The 17128-nt window shown below is 37.0% G+C and overlaps 1 protein-coding gene across 1 annotated transcript in view; it reads right to left on the minus strand.

Annotated features, from left to right (window-relative positions):
• Window positions 1-668: 668 nt before the first annotated feature.
• Window positions 669-17128, minus strand: part of LOC150101812 (uncharacterized) — a 125520-nt gene continuing 109060 nt past the window's right edge. Inside the window, exon 7 of the mRNA XM_090400175.1 lies at window positions 669-8722. Coding sequence (XP_090256301.1) covers window positions 2070-8722 — 6653 coding nt within the window. The 3' untranslated portion in view covers window positions 669-2069. The remainder of the gene's footprint in view (window positions 8723-17128) is intronic.

The raw sequence follows: 17128 nt of genomic DNA on the forward strand, positions 1-17128 counted from the left end.
GCTTGCACAGCTTCTATCCTTCTATCCTTCTGATGCTAAACATGCAGTCTGATATTTATCACGTTATATTCATTAAAAACTTGGGGAAAAGTTCAGTAACCAGAAGGAAAATATAACTTAAGACTGCAGTCAACGGCATAGGCTAAATGACAATGAGAGGAGGAGTGGAGAAGATTAAAATATAATAAATAAATGAAAACGATATCGTGACTGATGTGCATTATATTAGTAATGAATTTATTTGCTTTAAGATCTTTCTTTGCGGAATAACGATGCATAGTTATTGGTAATTTCTCAAAATAAAATAAAAATAGAAAAGAGTGTTACTTTGAAATCGATTCAACATGTCTGACACATCTGCATGTTTACTAAATGGATTTTGTATACTGTTCAGGAAGTATTTACAGTATTTATTTATTTCGAAATTTGTTTAAGAATTGTTCTTATCATCATATAGAATAACTGTTATGTTATTGTTTTCATTGAAGCATTTTTATTGATACAGTTTTCAATGAAATAGTATTTAAGACTTATTTGTTTTATCATCTGCTAGTGAAATCTCTCCGTCATTAAAGGAGAAATACGAAATAATAAAATAATAATAATAATAATAATAATAATAATAATAACCAGAAGTTTGCTGTATACTCATATGAACACAGAAGGCAACCAGTTATCAATTTCTTTAATGATTTCAAACATAGAATACAGAAATATATTTCCGTTGTTCATCGAGTCTTAGTTCACACTTTTCCTGACAATGACAAATAAACCATAAAGCAGGATTAGCATGCATTTGCGGACTTGTTAATCATCGGTCACCTGTTGTGTTATTACACAAAGACGTTTGAAAGATGCAGTCATTGTATAACAAATAAAGAATCGTTATATATCGTTAGTGATCATCACACTTTAGATCTGGATAACGTGTGAAGATTGCAAATGCGAAGCGTTAGTAATATGGTACAATATCAATTGCAATTAATTCTCTTTAGTAGGTTGAACCCTGAATTTCATACACCTTTAAGAAGCCTTTTGGGTTAGATGAAGCTGGTCGTGGTTATATTTTCATTTTCGTCTACCATCTCTATGTAGCGATAGCATGGCAGTGACGGTACAGCCCTTGATGGAATGTACATCCTTTTTTAAAAAGTTCCTATCACCATATAAATCTTCAAAAGAAAAGAGAAAACCATAAACCAAAGTACGGACACTGTCCGTTATAAAGTAAGTAACCGAAGTTGTAATTTGGACACCAAGCGTGGCAATTTCAAACACAAATCATCGTCCATTAATTTGGTATCCGGACGGATGGGAGACTTTCTCTTCCCTGCGGTTGAAACCTGCCAACCGTCTCTGTATACGCGACTCTGCCTGCTGCTGCTACTGCTTCTGTTCCCTTCGATTCCTTGTGCTTCGAAGCGCTCTCTTGTTACACTGTCTCCTTTTGCTGTCTATATATAGATGTAGATGTACGTGACATATGCTCCATTGCGCTGAGTGAAGCTTTGCTTGACATCCCATAGCTACCAATTGGTATAGTTGGAAAACATTCAGGTATGTCTGAAGTATGAAGACTTCTTGCTCTTTAAACCTAGTCCTGCGGAGTGTAATTACAAAGTCATAGGCCGAATGTTTACCGTAAACACCGAAAGTAAAACACTCTAAATTACAATCAACATCACAGTAATACAAATACAGTATTGGTAGCAAAAAAAAAAAAAAAAAAAAAAAATTCAAATCGGACGGCTTACTTTTCTAAAATCTGTTCACTTCAGCAAATGATAATCAGTATCACTACAATGCTTATTACGATAATACTATCCTCGTGACAGCATGGGTTTTGCTGAGAATTCACTCCTTCGGTTTCTGACAATATTATCATCAGAATGAGCAGCTAGAAGCTGCTATGCTGCTGTTTAATTCCTTCAGGACTGCTGGCATTAAGTTAGGACAGTAACAACAGCGCATTGTCAATCTTCTCGAATCTCTCAAAGTTCTGTTTGTGGTCATCGCAACCATCAGAACTATAAATAAGTTTTAGCTAAAGCAAACCAATTTTTCCGGTTTCACTCACTTTCTTTAAATGCCTTACAAGCATCGGTTGCCCTACGAAGCACTTCTTCGGTACTCTCAACTTCTTCTGCTAAAGAGGATGTGACATTTTTATCTCCTTCTCCATATTTATTCGTAGAATTTACCGTTCTATGCAATGATTCTTCAGCGGCTGTCTCATCGATTTCATCCAGACATGTGACAGAAGAATATAATCGAGGATTGCTTGGAAAGTTTGATACCCGAGGCTTATATAAGTGCTTCCTTTCTATCATATCCAGATGGTCCAAATCTTGATACGACATGTCGACTTGGGGATGGTATCGAGATATTTTTAAATATCCTTCATTTACTATCCCATTGCTGGAGCACAATGAAGGGTCTACCAAATGTCCTCGGCGAGGATGCATATCAGTCGTATTAATCTCTCCAAGTTCTTGAGATTTTCTTCTATGAGTTCTGGGAAGAGTTGCTGTTGAATCAATAGTTCTCCATTGATCAACTGAGTATCGTTTATGAAGAGGATTATACAATTCTTGATTACATGACTCCCCAGGGAGTGGCCGAAGAGGATCACGAAATGAAGCAATCTGGCGAGGTAGCATTGAAACGCCTTTAGACAAAGATTTGCGATGAAGCATCCATTTTTCTTCTTTATCAATATCGACAATTCGATTGCTCATTGTTCTGGGTTCTGTGAGATCAAAGGTCGGCTTCTTTCTTCTAGACAGACGAGTATCGTTAAAACGAGAAAAGAAACTTTTCCTCCAAATTCTATCACTAACTGATTCTTCTGAGTCCTCATCCCTTTCTTTAGTTTTTGACTCTTTCTTGTACTCACTTTTATCGCTTTCTCCAAATGATTGAGCCCGGGAGCTTTGGAAAGCATATATTCCTCTTCTTAGTCGTTCTTCATCCAAAGACTTTCGCTGACATTTATCTTTGAGTGTTTTAATTCTTTCTGCTAGTCTATCTATGGCCGCAGTGGTATCGTCCAATTTCTCAGTTCTATCATTGTCATGAAAATTCACTTTATTTTCAATGGTCTCTGATGGTGTCTCATTATTGGTTATAGTTCCATCTTCATTTGTTTCAGGACTCTTTGCATCTTCCTCGATTTCTGTTTTAACATTCTTTTCTAAGTTTGGTTCTACGGATGTTGAATGATGTACAGGATTGAGAGGTTGCTTCTTTAATGCCTCTTCATCTGGAGGCGAAAATCGTTGATTCAGAACATTTCTATATCCCTGTGATTGTAAAGCTTCTAAGAGACTGTCATCCGGTAAGTTTTCAGTTTTTGATAAATACCTTTCTGGCTGTTCCCTTGTGTCTAAAGGGCAATGTGAATAATAAACCGGTCGAGGACTTGATGAAGCAAATGACACTCTTCTCTTTGGTCCAGTAGATTCAAGGTTTCCTGTAGAAGCCACTTTATTCATCCTCCAAGCATCTCTTCCCAGATTTGCCACTTCAGATACATTCAAACTACTTCCTACTGATTTTGAATATCTCGAAGGTTCTTGCAAGCGTAAATAATGAGGTAAATACGATATGCTTTGCTTGCTTCTGTATGATTTTGCTGGTGGTTCAGGGTTATAATTCACGTTCATTTCTGATGTTGTTTTATGCATCGGTCTGTATTTATGTAGATCACCCGAATCCCAAGAATCTTGGTACTCAACGCTATCTTGAGAACTACTGTCATACATTACTGTTTGATTGACGTCTTCTTCTGGGTTTAGGGTTGTTTGGCTAACAGCTCGGTCATACCCAGGAAGATCGCATGGTTTCATAATGCCATATGCGGATGATCTGCGGTAACCTTCTTTTGTAGCATACTGATTATGATGTTTTCTTGGACTTGATTTTGAACTCATCACTCCACCTGCTCCTAATTGTTGGAAATAACTGGTAGATAAGTCTTCATTTCTAGCATATTTATCCTCTCGGTAAGAATTTCTTCTTGAGATTAGAGTAGATGGAGAATAGCTATCTGAGATTCTACTTCTGTGGTAATTATTTGACCTTAGAGTACCATACAAAGATATGTCGGATCCTTCCTCGCCATAGATACCTGAATCCCACTGATAAAGATCAGCAAGACTTCTATGTCTTCCACTTTGGTGATTCAAACCTTTATTCAATGGAAGGTCTTCATAGGAAGGCCATTCTTCCAGGTACTCTGGGGAGATTTGGCTGTATTCATCTGAGAGCTGCCTTACTGGAGAATTTTTATACATTGTCGGATCTCTAACACCACGTTTGTCTTCCCTACTGAGTGAGCGATTTAAGGTCCTCATACTGCTGCAGCGATCAGCATCCTGACTTAGCGATCTCATAAAAGATGACCTTAAAGTTGCGTTCTTAAGAGCCCTTAAGTGAATATCCAAGTCTTCATCAGTGGATTTCAAAAATTGCCACAATCCTTCAGAACCACAAAAAGCAAGGGGAGAATTGTCAAAAAGAAGGTCAAGATCGTCGTCATTATCTGAAGAATCCTTGTCTGTAGAGTGACTGTGCCACATGTCAGCACGATACCAATCCTCTGCTCTTTGACCTCGCGTAGTTTTATTCGCTCGCTTAGTTGGTTCTCGTCCTCTGTGTTTCTGATGACAGTGGTGAGCGGTAGTTTTTTTTTCATCGGACTTCACACAGGACTCTGGCTCTCCTGGCCAGTTATCAAATATTTCATCAGGAATATCGTTAGATCCAGATGAACTCTGGCTGTCTGACTGTTTTAGTGTTGATAAATCATGAAGCGCATTTTTCTCATTATTTATTGCTTCGTTTTTCATAACATCTTGTAACAGAATTTTGTGCTTTCTTTCTGATTTTGTTCTTCCTTTCATGCCCATTAGAGTTTCAGTGTGGTAGATGGCTGTTCCGTCTCTGGTAAATGTAATTTTTCTGCAAGAACGTGATATCGGTGTTGGTCCAGAATATTCGGATAATTCTTTAGCAGTTGAAGAATTATGGGTTGATATTGACTTTTCTTCCGATTCTCCTTCTGGAGAAAGTCTTTTCATGTCTGTCCCATTGTCTTGCTTCCAGCTATTCATATCTGATTCTAAACTTGAGGATAGGCTTCCATTTACAAATCCTTCGTCTGGAAGTTTTGGAAAAGGTTTATCTTTTTTTGTAATTGAAGATATAGAGTCATTCGTTTTCTCACTAGCTTCTTTGTTTATAGTACAATCTTGACTCTCATCTCTCTTAAGCGTTTCTTTGGGTATTTCTAAATCTTTTTGGTCATTCGAGGGAGCTCCATCAGGAGCTAGTTCAGGTGGAGTCCAGTACCCACTTTCGGAATCTAGCGAATTACGTTTGGCAGATTCATCGTTAACAGGAGAGCCGGAGCTAATATCATGCAAATCCACATCTATTTCCTTATCCTCCTCCTTTTGATAATTTTCTCCCAGAAGGTTTAGAGTACCTTCAGAATTTTCTGTCGCATCACTATACATTGTAGATGGAACATCCTTGAAATTTTCTTCTCCTTTTTCTTCCACATCATTGCTAGAATTTAATATTGCAGGAGAAGGACTTTCTGGAGAATCATAATTTCTATTCTCTGTAATACCTTGAGAGGTGACAGTTAGAGATTGGCTTTCTTCTATTTTATTCTCTTCACAATCATCTGTGGTTGGTTCTTCATTCTCTTGGACGTTAGTCGGTACAACCTCAGGAAGTGGTGAAGACGCTTCCTCGAGATCTTTATGCTCAGATGAACTTGAAACTGGTTCTTCAGAGTTGATCGTATTTGTTTGGGATTCACAAGTGTTTGGTCGTTTGGTTCCAGTTATTTCTTTTGTATCCATATCAAGTGTGACATCATTTTCGTCCGTGTTACTATCTTTTTGATATGGCACTTTTGACACCAAACTTTCGTCAAGTGATTGTTGAGTTTTCAGTGAGGAATGCTGTAGTTTTTTAAATACTGGCCTAGCATCTGATTGTCTACGAGGTGGTATTACTGCTTTCTCTTTTTCTATTTTTATTTGAAGTGCTTTTTTCGTGTCTGATACACTTCTAATCGGAATTATAGGAATGGAAACTTTTTTATCGGGAGTTGTTTTAGGCGATTCTGAGGTGGGATTCGATTCTAAAAATTTGGGGATTTGAATTTTTCCTGGACGACGTTTTGGTGGATTTGGTGGCTTCTTTGGTTCTGAAAACATTTCCTCGATAGATGCTTGCCTGGTCCTGCTAAGGGAGCGTCTTTTGTGTTTCACGTGTTTGTTCGGATCTTCTGTTTCTTGAGCTTCACTTTTCTCAACATTGCTTTCTGGTTGCATTAGTTCTTCTTTGACATCAGTGTTTAACGTTTCCGTTTCGGAATAATTTTCCATCTCCTTCAGTTTACCTTTCTGATCGTTCACCAGTTTGTTTTCTTGTTCACTTTCTATTTTCGTAGTTTGATCATTGTTTACAACCGTTGTTTCTACCTTGGAATTTATAACTTTTGATTCGTGCAACTTATTCTTGGACTTATCAAGGTTCATTGAATCACCTATAGCTGAAATATGAACGTTTGAATGATCTGTTGTCTTAGTATGCGATCCGCGTTGATTCCTGACATCCCCTGACGAGGTTTTAGTAGATAACGATGTACTATTTTCATTTAAGGGTTTAGCAGTGGATGCAACTGAAGGTGTTTCGTCAGTGTGTGGTATCTTTATTGGTGCAGAAACATCGGTTATTGCAATGTTGTCTGTAGAGTTCTGAATATCATGACATATAAGAGGTTGAACTGATTTTTCTGGATGGCATACTTCCGGACTGCATAAGTTACATTTATCCGTTACTATAACTTCAGAAATTACTCTATTTTGCAATACATCTTTGGTCCCCAAATTTGGATAATTTTGTCTACCCCTCATTTCAGGTTCTAATGGTTTAGTTTTCTTCTCCATCTTTGGAAAGACTTTTGCGGCAGGTGCAGTGTTAATCGTGCTATCTTTCTTACTGTTTGGAAAATTCCACTCGTCTTTTCTTGTGGATGCTGATGGTTGTGGACTTGTGGGTAGTAATGACGGTTGAGGGCTGGTTGGTATTGATGACGGCTGTGGAGTTGTGGGAATTGATGACGGCTGTGGAGTTGTGGGAATTGATGGCGGTTGTGGACTTGTGGGTACTGATGGCGGTTGTGGACTTGTGGGTACTGATGGTGGTTGTGGACTTGTGGGTACTGATGGCGGTTGTGGACTTGTAGGTATTGATGGCGGTGAACTTTTTACCGAAGGTGGTTGTGGACTTTTTACCGAAGGTAATTGTGGACTTTTTACCGAAGGTAATTGTGGACTTTTTACCGAAGGTGATTGTGGACTTTGTACCGAAGGCGGTTGTGCACTTTTTACCGAAGGCGGTTGTAGACTTTTTACCGAAGACGGTTGTGAACCTTTTACAGAAGGCGGTTGTGAACTTATTACAGATGGCATTTGTGGACTCCTTACCGATGGAGGTTGTGGACTTGTAGTTACAGATGAACTAACAATAGGTGACACAACAGAGTTTACTGTGGATGAGACTTCCGCTAAATGAAGTTTTTCTGGTGCATTCCCTCTAACCACCTTATCAACGGTTGATTTAGGGCATTCAGAAGAAAGTTGTTTCGGTACATTATTTGAAACAGCTGGAACTGTCTCATGGCTAGTCGGTGAAACACATTTTTCTCGACTTTCGGCAATTCTTTTCCCTCGGAATCGTGGAGTACTGCTAACTACGTCAAATATAGGAACCACAAAACATGGCTGAGAAGCTGGAACAAGTGGGGACTCGGTTAAGCTGTTTACCCTACTAGACCTACCAGGTTTTGGTGTATTTTTATCCTCCTCATAAATATCCTCTTTTATATGTGTATTAACTAACTGTGGGTTGTTTATTGATGATAATATCGCATCAGTTTTCTGAATGGTTTTATCCACATTTTTCTTTTCCTGGTTTTGAACTGACGATGGGTTAAATGGGTTCGAAGCGATTTCATGATGGAAACAGGTTTTCTGTACACTTTCCAAATTACCAACTTGTTGACTAGAACCGAGGTGTGTTTTTGATGCGATATTTACACTGATTACTTTACTTTCCTTGAGATTTATGTCTATCTCTCCAATGAGATCATCCATCAGCTTTGTTACTTCGCATATTACTTCAGGCAGAGCCTCTTTTTCTGTTTTCTCCCCTTTTAACTCAATGGCCTGCTTTACAGATGATTCTAGTATTTGGTCCTGCCTACAACCTGAGGCAACAATGCTACTCCTATCATGAGAGAGAGATGATAAGTTATCAATTTTCTGATTCATCTTGCGTTCTTCTTGACTCTCTCTTAGTAGCGGTGTCTTCAAGTCGAATTGTTGCAAAGCAATGCCGTGCGATAAATTATCTTTAGATAAATGAGAGGAAGGAATTGCAGATTTGGAAGGAGACGCACGTAAAGCTTTTGAAGTTTGGGTATAATTTTTCGGTTCACTTTGTGATGCGGTGGACGAAGACGGGGATAATGCCACAAGTAGATCGATACGTACAGGACTGAGGTTAGCCATATCCTCAGCGACCTGAAGAAGGGAATGCTCATATCCTCGATTGACCCATTTATCAGTGCAGACGTCAACTATGGTAGCACGTTTTGCAGAATTCACTGTTAGGAGATGGTTAATGAGCCCAGATGCCTCTGAAAAAAAATTAATGCATCAACTTTAGCAAGTTATTGTTTTGAATAACTACATATAATAATAAAATAACTGCCCAGTATATTACTCTGTTATCATGTAGATGTGTTTATACTCCTGCGAATTAGTTAATTAAATTAAATTATATGATAAATAAATCAAACTACAAATTTGTCAAATAAATAAATATATTTAGTTAACAAAGCAGTTTAAGGAATCTTTGAGACATTTAAGACGTGTAAAGTGAGAAAAATTATATTTCCAATAATATAGCTTAATGTAGATGATCATAAGCTTAGTACATTATCGAATTTATTCCATTTTAACTAACCATAGCATAGAGTTAACTACTAGGGATTTTAACTATTTTAGCGGCTATTGCTTTGTATTTCAGTTTTACACATATGAAAAAAAAAAACATGAAATTCTAAAATTCCAATATATATTTATATTTATGAAATCAATTCCGAATTAATAAAACATACTCTTAGATAATGTTGATGAAAGACTAGTATTATTTAAAATGTAAACGCTTTATTACACCTGCAGTTTTATGCAGAGTCTCATAGCTTAGTATGAGAATGTCGCAACAAGTGTCCTTTGCTTGGAAAAAGCATTTCAGTTTGATTCTAGTCATGACGTGAGGAATTTTTATAAGGGCTATAATCCGCACTGAGAAAGGATTAAAATATTAGTTCATTTTTCCAATATTTCGTCTCAGCCACTGAGATATCGTCAGGGAGTACAATATGAGAGTTATAACACACGCTCAAAGGTAACACAAAACTACGTGAAACACATGGACGAAATGATGGGACGTCCTCTGTGAACATCTGTTGGCGGACTAGGATGTAAAGTGGGATCTCGAAGTCAGTGTTTCCCTATTTTGGAAAGTTTAATGTAGTCATATTTATATTTAAATTAGGCTGATTTCTGAGAGCAGCTGCAGATTCCAAAAATAGTCTTTCTCCTCTAAATTTACTGTGATGAAGCACAGTGGCCTTTTTTTATCAATTGATTCTATGAGCCGTATCTAAAGCGCATGGTCCTCAAAGTCATAACTGCAGATGTATTTTCGTGTTCTTCCATATGGATGTTAGCTGCTCTTCCTGTCTGTCCATGGTAGTCCAACTTGAAAGTAACAGAACACTTTATATAATCCGGGCACAAGAGAGGAGGGAGCTGATCTTTAATAGAGCGTATAAGGTTAGCAAGCTTTCTGTGGGGCATGAAAGCTGTGTAAAAATTATATTTTTTTCTGAAGTGCATCTCACATAGGGGATGATAGCATTACTAAAATATTAAGCATTTGTAACCCAGTGAAACACTTGCACGTGGCTATGCAACGATTTGCAAGATGTTTTTACCATTCTATCTAATGAGAACAATTCGAATTCAGTAATTTCACGACCATCTTTAGTTATTCTCTCTCTCTCTCTCTCTCACACACACACACACACACACACACACACACACACACACACACACACACACACACACACACACACACACACACACACACACACACACACACACACACACACACACACACGCCGGTCGTAATATACATTAAAAGTTAATTTTGGGTATTTAATCTAATCTACTTTCTCTAGATAGTAGATTAGATTAATCTACTATCTAATATACTATCTAATATACTATCTAATCTACTATCTAATATCTAATCTACTATCTAGATTAATCTAGATAGTAGATTAGATTAGATAGTGTACTTCTTGAACAGAATGTCTATTCTTAAAGAGAATAAACCTGCGTTTCAGGAAGGAAACTTCTATATGAAATCAATTAATAGGTTTTCAGCATAACATTTTTTGTAAGTGTTTTTGAGGTCCTTGGGGGATTTCGAACCTTCATTTTTACAACCAAAGGCACCTTCACATCCGCGTGTGCCGAAGCTCTGATTTGAGAGCTTCGGCAAACAGTAGCCCACAGGAAACGAATTAGAGCAGCAAGGAGTTTCACATTTTATTTTCGTTAACGATCTGAATGCGTCCTGGAGAAGGAAGGAAGGACTTCAAAATTTTTTAACCGTTCGGATCTCCTCTCCTCTCCGAAGTTGTTCTTGAAAGCATTTACTTTAACGGTAACAAGAGAACAGAGAAAGAGAGAGAGAGAGAGAGAGAGAGAGAGAGAGAGAGAGAGAGAGAGAGATTCGAAAATACTTCTTGATCATTGAATTAAATATTTTAGAAAATGAGGATACAAAATTTACATTTAGTTTTGAAAGCCCGAACGAAATTTTGTATCGATATCTTATATTTTATTGTGCAAACTATTTTTATGTTCTTTGGCTAAGTATGATAATTATGGGTCTGAATACATGAGATTAAGATAATAAGAGAGACAATATCCTGTCTTAATACATTTCAGTCTTTTATATTGTATAGATGCAAGACACTGACTGAAGAAAGAGTGTCAAAAGTACAAAAGTGAAATGTGGCGGCAGAGTGCATTTGCTTTCCAAACTGGAACAGACGAAAAAAGGGATTCTCAAAAATTATCAAAACACAGAAAATTCAATATTGACAAAATCACTAGAGTGACATTGGTTAGGAAAGCAAATGGATAAACCACTGAAAAGTCTGAATCTCCTAGATGGACTGCATGTGGACAAAAGAATATAAGCAGGGAAGAAACCAACTAAGAAGAACATTGCTTATTGACCGGCAACCTTCATGACGACGAGTGTGCAAAAAAAAAAAAAAAAAAGTATTTGAATCAGATTTCTGATTTAATTCTCATTTAAATGTGGTAGTAATACATTAATTAGTTTGTAGTTACGGTCATTAAAAGGAACTATTGTGTTTACAATCGCGCATTCAGAAAAAGTCTAAATGTCAAGCCTTTTGTTTAGCCCGGGTTAGCTTTTTTTTTCTTTTTCTTTTCTTTCTTTCTATCTTTTTTTTTTTTTTTTTTTTGAGAGGTGAAATTAACACACACACACACACTCGCAAAGAATAGACGCGGGAAAATACATGATTCACGTTCCCTGACACCACACATGTTATAATGTATGTATACTAATCTAAAATCACGGACTGATACGAGAGTGCTCTCTTCAATTTTGCATTCCCATCTTTATTGGATTCTAATTCTTTCAGTGACACGAGGAACTTTTTCTTTATACATGATGAAAACCTTTCATCATGATGAAAGGTTTTTTTTTCATTCCTCAAAACAGGCAATGCAACAGGATGCAACTAAGTTATGTAACAGGATGTCGCCTTAAGTTTTTCTTCCGCGTTAATTGTAAACAACAATCCAACTCAGCTCGCAGTTACGGTTTTAAAATGAAACTATTATTGTATCAGAGACGTTATTTCAGAGTAATTCCCCTCTCTTTACTGACCTGCCTTGGTCTGAAGATGCTACGTACGAAACAAGCACGATCTTCTTTCATTGAGAATTTCTAACTACAACATTCCTTACATTCTTCCTCATTCCTTAATTTTTAACCATCTCCTCCCACTCCACAAAAAAATAATAACCGATTAATTAATTCTGTACCTCTGTACCACCACTGATTGACCTTTCATTTATACTGCGACTTGAAGCAATCCCAACCGGCCTGTCGCAGCCTGGAGTTTGGGGGGAGGAGGTGTATTTATGGCTGTAGATGTGTGTGTGTGTGTGTGTGTGTGTGTGTGTGTGTGTGTGTGTGTGTGTGTGTGTGTGTGTGTGTGTGTGTGTGTGTGTGTGTGTGTGTGTTTACGGGGCCGGTTTGCCTGTTCTAGGGACGAAAAACCCAGCTTCTGGGTAAAAAAAAAAAAAAAAAAAAAAAATCCCTACCCCCGTATGAGACTGGCTAACTCTTAGTCGAAAGAGACCAGATAAAGGTTCTTCATGTCGCAAACAGGAATCGCACCCAGGTCTTTCCTACCGAAGGGCTTTGTTTATACTGACTGAGCTATGCAGACTTTTCGTTTATGAAATTGATACTTTTTTTTTTTCAAATAAAACCAACTGTTTCGGCAGGCTATTCCAAATTAAAATAATTTCACTTCTATAATAATTTTAATTTAGATCCCTATGAGGGATTAAAATTAGAATTAAAAGGTTAGTTTCTAAGTGGCGTTTTAGAAGCAGTTAATAATCTACATTATACACTTTTTAGTGTGTACTAAATATATTTAGTTTACTAAATAAATTCAGTATGTAATAAGTAAGTACTAAATAATTCTTGGAGTATACGCTTGTTTTATGTATTTGTTTTATGTGAATTTTTTTTACCTCCTATATTAAATTCATGATTGATAGCACTTGAACAGTACTTCATGTTACCTAACGGCTTCAGGTTTTGAAGGACATTTCCTCAGTGCCTATCAAACGTATCGTCTTTGTAAACTGAAGATTAGGAATTGAATGCAGAAAATGAAGATGACCTCCCAAAGCAATTTTTTTTAAAAAAATTTCAACAGATATGCAGCTGTTTCAACATGCAAATATTAACAGAGAAATCAAAAACAGTGGTTATTGCAAAAGAACCGGTTAGATGTAAATTAGAACTAAAATGGGAAAATACTGGAAAAATAAAATGAAATAAAAGAACAATCCCCGAAGGCTAATAAAATATCAGGATGTTTAAATTCATTTATATGGGAAAATAAAGATCTAATAAAAGTAAGAATATGTAAATCAGTGATCAGTGTTCGACCAATACTAACATATGCGTAAACAAGAATAGAAGCATCCAAAATACTGTACAACAGATAAATACAACATATGATATGAAAACCTTAAGAAAAATAATTAAAATCACAATGTGACAGAATAAAAAAGAAGGAAAAGATTAAAGAAGGATGAAAATTACAATCCATAAACGAATGGATAAAAAATGATAAGACTGGAATGGAATCAACATGTTCATAGAATAGACCCAAAAAGTATACTTAAACCAGCCACAAAAGACCTGCTGGTAGACCAAAAAGTGATGGACAGACTGCCTGTATTCAAGTGTTTAGACACAACACGCTGAAACTTAAAACACCAAGAAGAAAAAGAAGGAATTGACCAGATCCAATAGATTGTAAACCATAAGATGGTTGTTGGAGTGGTAAGAACTTTTGCCATGAAACTGAAATGATTTCTACTTCGATATTTTCGTGTTAATAGAACAGGTGTTGTTAGAAAAATGTAAAGATGAAGAAGACATTTCATTGTTTAAAATTATCGTTGAGGAGAAACTAAAATTACTGATTATGACTACTGATTGCCAACAGAAGGACTGGAATCGTCATGGAAAAAAATTCATGGGTCTTCGATCTAACACGGGAGTAGTTTTGCTTACACGTCCCATTACCATGGAGGGGATTTGAACCCTATTCTCTTCTAGAAACAAATAACAAGTCGCAAAATTCACTTAGTCAAGTAGGCCATAACTTGTGAAAGCGTTAATCAAAAAATTATAGCTTAGCATACATTAAAGTTGGAAGAGAAGTGACTTTTTTTCGATAGAAACTTTTGACTTCTGCTTACTTAACGTTTTATTGAAGCTATTTTATAGCTCGACTTTTTTATTTTCTGCTTCAGCCCAAAATTCGCTTCTATCATTTAATTTATCTCGCAGAAACTCGTTTTTTTCTCTACAGCAAAACAGAAAAATCAGCCCAAGAACACATGCTTAACAATATTTGAAACAACAACAAAAACTCCAAAACTACTGTGCGATGTTTCGGTTAATCACAACCGAAACAACTAAGACTAAGCTATGAGATCACTATTATGTGTCTATTAATTGTGTGTGTTTTATGGCTAGTTTGCCTGTTTTACGAGATGAAAAAAAAAAATCGAGTTTCTGGAAAGAAATCCTTACTGCTCCCATATGAGACAAGATAATTCACATTCGGTTGCAAAAGTACTTTAAAGAGTCTTCGTGTCCTAGATAGAATTCCAATCCAGATCTTTCAAGCCGTAGGGAAAGCGTAGTGACGCCCTTACGACTTCTCTACGGAATCGCTGGCTGTGTATGACATTGCTTCCTAAAACGAACTGAATAGAACCAAAGAAAGATAAACGATTTCCAGTTGCGTGACTAACAGTAGTGCAGTTAGAGCTTTTTCCGCCCGGGGGCGGACCCTAAGTTTGCCGCCCCTCTCAATACACACCAAAAATACTCCAAAAAGTTAAAATGACGTATAGGGAAATAAATTAAAACACTATGTTTATTTTTGAAGTAAAACTTTAATTTCAACATTCTAAAATGTTATTTTTGTAGCTTTTCTGTTAGCAAAATCGTCGATGACATTGTCGAAGTCTATTTCGTAATAATGTAGGTAATTCTTAATCTATTTTATTTAGAAAAACTCTTCTTACAACTAGCAACACTTACAGCAATTGTGAGGAAAATTCGCAGCAGTATTACAATCTTTGGGAATAAGTTCCGGAGGGGAAAGTGCTTCCCCTCCGCCTCTCCCTAGCTACGCCTCTGGTGACTAATAACACTGGAGACAAACGTTCATGGACTGATGACAAAACACGAAAATGACTTCTTGGAATCAACGCGCAAAGTTCGCTATTATTGTTTGAAGCCAAAAATAAACTATTCAATCAGTGGGGAGCAAAGAAACATTTTTTTTTTCCACCCTAAAATGCAAAAATTGTATCCAGTGTGTTAGCGTGGTAGTGCAAGAACTACCACCGCCTTCTGCCGGAGAAAATCAACAGTCGTTATGAAATGAAAAAAGTGGCGCTGTTATCAAATGAATTATGGCACGGATCATAAATGATGTAACGAGATCTGCTGTAATGTGGTACACATTGCAGAATTCGCTGTTTGGTTTTCGTAAATCATCGATCAGTGAAATATAAGAACAATTGTGTGCATGTTATGTGCTGCCGTATACCGACCGGAAATAGCTTTCTCTAAAAGAAGAAAAGTTATAATCACAATGCGACAGATATTGATAGACGTATGCAGTTTACGTACACCTGCGTGAGAAGTGTTAAAATAGAAAAAGAAAACGACTGTCAGCAATGTGCTTCGTTCAGCAGACAGATCAGCGTTCATTCAGGAGACGGTTGCACTGCGGGAAATGATTCTGAACACACAAATAACTTTTCCCGACATTATGGCGACAGCGATGGCGAAAATGAACGCTTCTCGTTAATTTGTACCCTTTCTTTACGGTCGTATGTTCGACATTTTTTGGGGATTCTTATCGTTTCGTCTTTTTTTTTTTTTTTTAGTTATTAATGTCTTTGTGTGGTTTCTAACTCTTCGGTGAGATTAGTGAACATGATAAGCATAGTAATAATCGGTAGAACACGTAGGCATATTTTACTGTTCATAACAATCTTAAGTGCACTTTAAATTTTCATTAATTTGCTAGAGGGCTCATTTTTTTCCATTTGAACAAAATAATGTTAATAGAAAAGATGGTCCCACAGCAAAACTTCGCAATGCTAATGTGGAAGAAGGATCAGAAAGTCGCATCGAAAGGTTGCAAGGGTCCTGGTGAGACCAACGAAATTTGTTGTAGGAGGACGGAAGGAGAACATCTTATTAGGCCGCTATCTGATCCACATGACCTTTTACAGTGGTAAATGTGCTCAGCAGACAGTGATGCTATTGAGGAGATTTGCCTATGCGATCTAATGCTTTTTTTCTTACTCTTCTCTTCTCGATAAAATAATGTATCACTTAAAATTAAATATAGGAAACGTTATCAGCCGGCGGGTGAAATGTGAGGGGTTCAATCCAGTTAAGAAACTCACAGGAAGAACCCAGAAAGTTGACACTAGGGACTAAATCATGCGATCAACTAGAAGTTCAGGTTAGTAATCGTCAAATACTATATAAAGAACTGCACACTCTTTAATACAGAGTCAAACATCAACCTATGATAAACAACAGTGCAGCTTACAATGGTATAAAAAACATCGTGACTTGTCTGTAGAACGCTGGAGGTCCATGATATGGAGCAAAGAATCGCGCTACATCCTTTTCCAGTCAGATTATATGTGAGTATGCTAGGAAACGCTTTGTGCTGAATGCATCATCCAAACAGTAAAGTTTGGTGCTAGCCTTTTAATGATGTGGAGCTGTTTCTCCCAGTACAGGCTTGGAGCTTTGTGTAATGTCTGAAAGGGTAACCAGTGATGGATTATGCAATACTTCTGGATAATTTAATGCTTTCTATATTGTAACAGTTTTTACGGAATGTACCCATGCCTGTTTCAATCGAAATACTGCAATACCATACCAGAAGTGCCATTGCAATATGATCTTAGAGATAAACGGTGCGGAAAAACTTCACTAGACTTATAATACCATCTCAATTCAATAGACCACTCTTTACGAGGAAATGGAATGTCGGTTGGCGGATCTCCATGCATGGTCTGATGGTCCTGTTAAAGGAAGAATTGTCCAAAATACCCAATTCATTATT

Source organism: Typopeltis vanoorti, chromosome 11 (assembly GCF_054136105.1).
Source record: "Typopeltis vanoorti isolate ZY-2024b chromosome 11, IOZ_Tvanoo_1.0, whole genome shotgun sequence".
NCBI classification, from domain to species: domain Eukaryota; kingdom Metazoa; phylum Arthropoda; class Arachnida; order Uropygi; family Thelyphonidae; genus Typopeltis; species Typopeltis vanoorti.